A 3,397-nucleotide genomic window follows, 5' to 3' on the forward strand; every position below is an offset into this window, starting at 1 on the left:
TATATATATATATATATATCCTGAATTTGCCTACATCTTGCAGGACTGTGCAGTCCCGTATAATGGGATGGAACGTGATGGAAAGTACATTATTATATAGGATACATGTGTCAAACTGCATTTAGACTGTTCAGCATCACACTGAATAACAAATAGAGTACGTTGCACGTGATGGAAAACGTTTTCAAAACACGCTGAACGTTATATTCGTGATTTTTGGTTCGGATGGTCACACATTTGACCGCCACAGTCAAATAGAACTATTCGAACGACTTCACAATAGATACACAACACCAATGACACCACCTACTAGATTAAGGTGGCGAAACCCCCGGTGGAAATTTCATCCTTCTGTATGTATATTGATTGCCCTACTCTCAAATCAAATGCGAAAATTCAACCGTCTTTAAAATTTAGTAGGCCTCTACTGAGTTTTTTCAACTTTTTACCACTGCAGCGGGTGGCAACTGGCAACCGGCCCCAGCAGGTCACCACATCCACTGCACCAGGCACCAGGCCACCAGCCTATGCCCCGTGGTCGTGTGGAGTGTAGACTACAGAGTAGTACGGAGTTACGGACTACGGAGTGGCAGTGATGACTCGAAGTCCACACACACACACAAGAGAGAAGAAGAGGGGCCCGGGGGAAGAGAGAGAGAGCTCGAGAAGTTCGGTCTCTTTTTGACTTTTGTCTCTTTCACACTCACAGTCTTTCTCTCACAGGAGATAGAGAGAGTATGTATATTATGTATATATGTAGAATGTAGATGAGTCGAATTTCAATGGGAGGCTAGTTTTGAAAGAGTAAATAGTTGAATCCCTATAATGGCAAAACTTTTTGTATATATTTTATAGGGGGGTACAAGGGTCGATTTTGCTCTTTATTCAATGATTGGTTTATTTTAAAAATAGACCCCCAAAAACAAAAAAAGTCTCGGAAATTTAAGTCAACAGTTTCAATAGTACAGGAGAATAGGAGACTGGAGACTGGAGACTGGAGACTCGAGAGTGGAGAGTTGGAGTTAGAGTCCCTCTGTCACGCTGGATATTTTATTTTCAGAAGGCTATAAAAAGCCTAAGCCCTCCTTGTGATTTAGATATTAGTCTCGAGCGGATCCAGATTCCAGCCAGTGTCGTATTCATTTAATTTAAAAGAATAGATATGTTATAGAGTATTACTGTACATTATTATTTATTTATAGCTTATTTAAAAAAAACAAAGAGCTGAGTAAAGTGCTTTATTGGGTTCCTGTCCCCAGCAGTCAAAGAGTGACAGTCTGGGGCTCTGGGCCTGGCAGACAGGCAGGCCCCCGCAAAGTGCAAAGTGCAGAGTTTGGTGCAGACTCTGCAGAGTGCAGAACTGCAGACGCAGAGGCCGAGACATGACAGGAAATATTCATTAAATTTATTTTAATTTTTTTGAATAGCTTGTTTTGAAAAACAAAGAAAGAAAAAAAATACATAAAAAATAGACAGTTATGGTCTCACGGACTCATGGGCTCTCGACTCCAAGTCCCTGCAGTCATGAGGGAAACAGCTTCTGAATCTATCCTCGCCAAAAGGTATTTTTAAATTGTAAAATATGGATTTGTTCTTCTATTGATATTAGTAAGTTGTAGTATTGTACAGGCAAGAAAGAGTACCACCCTACCTGCCTACCAATTAAAGAAATGTCACTAATATCACAATCATCAATTCAGAGGCTGCTCGGCGATTGTGGGGTGGCACCGTGACAGCGCGACACCACTGATCTTTCTTTAGAATAGTTTCGAATGTTCCGGGAAAATACGAATTGTATTTTCTCTATTTATTAGAATCATTGTATCATATAAAACCCTCACCCGGCTCATAGAGAAGTTCCTTCGGGAAGTTCGAGTAGCTGTGCTTTGAATAATATAATTAGATACGCGGCACCTATACGGCGTCCTACCTCTAAGCACAGAGTATTTGTGCATTATTTTATAAGAAGCTATTATAATTACTTAGGCTTTAGTGAACGGAAGTAACTTGAAATACAAGTGCATACTGAATACTCTGAAGAACGACCATTGTGTTTTTTAAATAAAAATAGACGATCTGCACAGACATGACACACCATGTTTCTGTAGAATATGAATCTGAATGAAATTTTTAACGCTGTAAGAAATCATCGAACGTTTTGTAGTAAAAATTTAAGAGCTTTCGTCGCATATTGTCATATCTTCCATTGTATTGTAATATACACACACTCACAGGAAAATCGAATCAGATCTCGTCATGAAATTGATTATTGTACTTGCTGCCGCCTGCAGTGCTGTTTCGGCCATGAACATACGCCAAGTTAGCCCCAGTGGCGCTCCGGGCCAGAGAGGGATCCCATCTCTTGCGCCCAGAAGGATCAGTTCAATCAGATCTGCAAGAACGAGGGTATGGTTCCTAAAAACGACGGGTTTGAGTGCTGCCAGTGGAGTAAACAGTGTGGATTTGGTTCCGACGGTCAATACATCCCCAAGTGCATGGTGAGCAATTGTTGCAAGGAGCAGGGATCGAACCCTGGACCCGAACCCGCCAACCCCGGACCCACCTCAGTCCGATAATATCCGCACATGCGGTAGCAGAAACATTCAGTGTGATGCTTCTAAGGACATGATCATCAACTTCCCCAAGGAGTGCTGCAAGGAAGAAGGCAAATGCGGAAACCTAGAGAAGTGTAGCGAGGAAACTTGTTGCATGCTTGAGACAGATCTTCCCCCATATGTGATGACTTGTGAAACTAAGCTTGATGTTAATGAGAATACATTCGAGTGCGATGATGAAGACGAGGTGCGAACAGATAGTTTCCTGTGTTGTCAATACACCCCTAAGGAGGGTGAAGACGAGAAGACAAAGGAATGCGCACCTTTCGGAGCCACAGTGAAGTGTCTTGAGAGAAGTTGTTGCGTAAGAGACGAGTAAATCATCTGAATATTTGGAAAAGCAATGTCTAGATGCCAATTACCGCGTTCGTATGTAGCGGTAAACTTCCAAGACAGCTGAGCTAGATGGACGAGTGTAAACACAGAGGGACAATCACTTCAGATTAGACATTATTCGGCGTTCGACGACTAATATTGAACTTTTTGGTGCTAACATGCATCACAATCAGTAGTACGGAGAGCGACGGCTCGTGGACTCTTTTGCAGTTAGGATAATAAAGATTAACTCTTTCATTTTTGACCATCCTTTAAATTAACACTTGTTCTCTGTATAGCTTGTTTCACATCTTCGGAAGCATGGCACTAGTTTGAACTTTCAGAATTTATCGATCAAGTGTCATTCTTCAACTATTTAAATCTATATACGTGTATACACACGAGCCCGCATCCAAACACATGCGTGTAAACACACACACACACACACATATATATATATATAAATA

The 3,397-nt window shown here is 41.4% G+C and overlaps 1 protein-coding gene across 1 annotated transcript; it reads left to right on the forward strand.

Annotated features, from left to right (window-relative positions):
• Positions 1 to 2,001: 2,001 nt before the first annotated feature.
• On the forward strand, positions 2,002 to 3,196 carry SARC_02268 (hypothetical protein). Its single transcript, XM_014303973.1, has one exon. The coding sequence runs from the start codon at positions 2,626 to 2,628 to the stop codon at positions 2,932 to 2,934; it is 309 nt and encodes a 102-aa protein (XP_014159448.1). The 5' UTR covers positions 2,002 to 2,625; the 3' UTR covers positions 2,935 to 3,196.
• Positions 3,197 to 3,397: the final 201 nt, after the last annotated feature.

The sequence above is a fragment of the Sphaeroforma arctica genome (assembly GCF_001186125.1).
Source record: "Sphaeroforma arctica JP610 unplaced genomic scaffold supercont1.100, whole genome shotgun sequence".
NCBI lineage: Eukaryota > Ichthyosporea > Ichthyophonida > Sphaeroforma > Sphaeroforma arctica.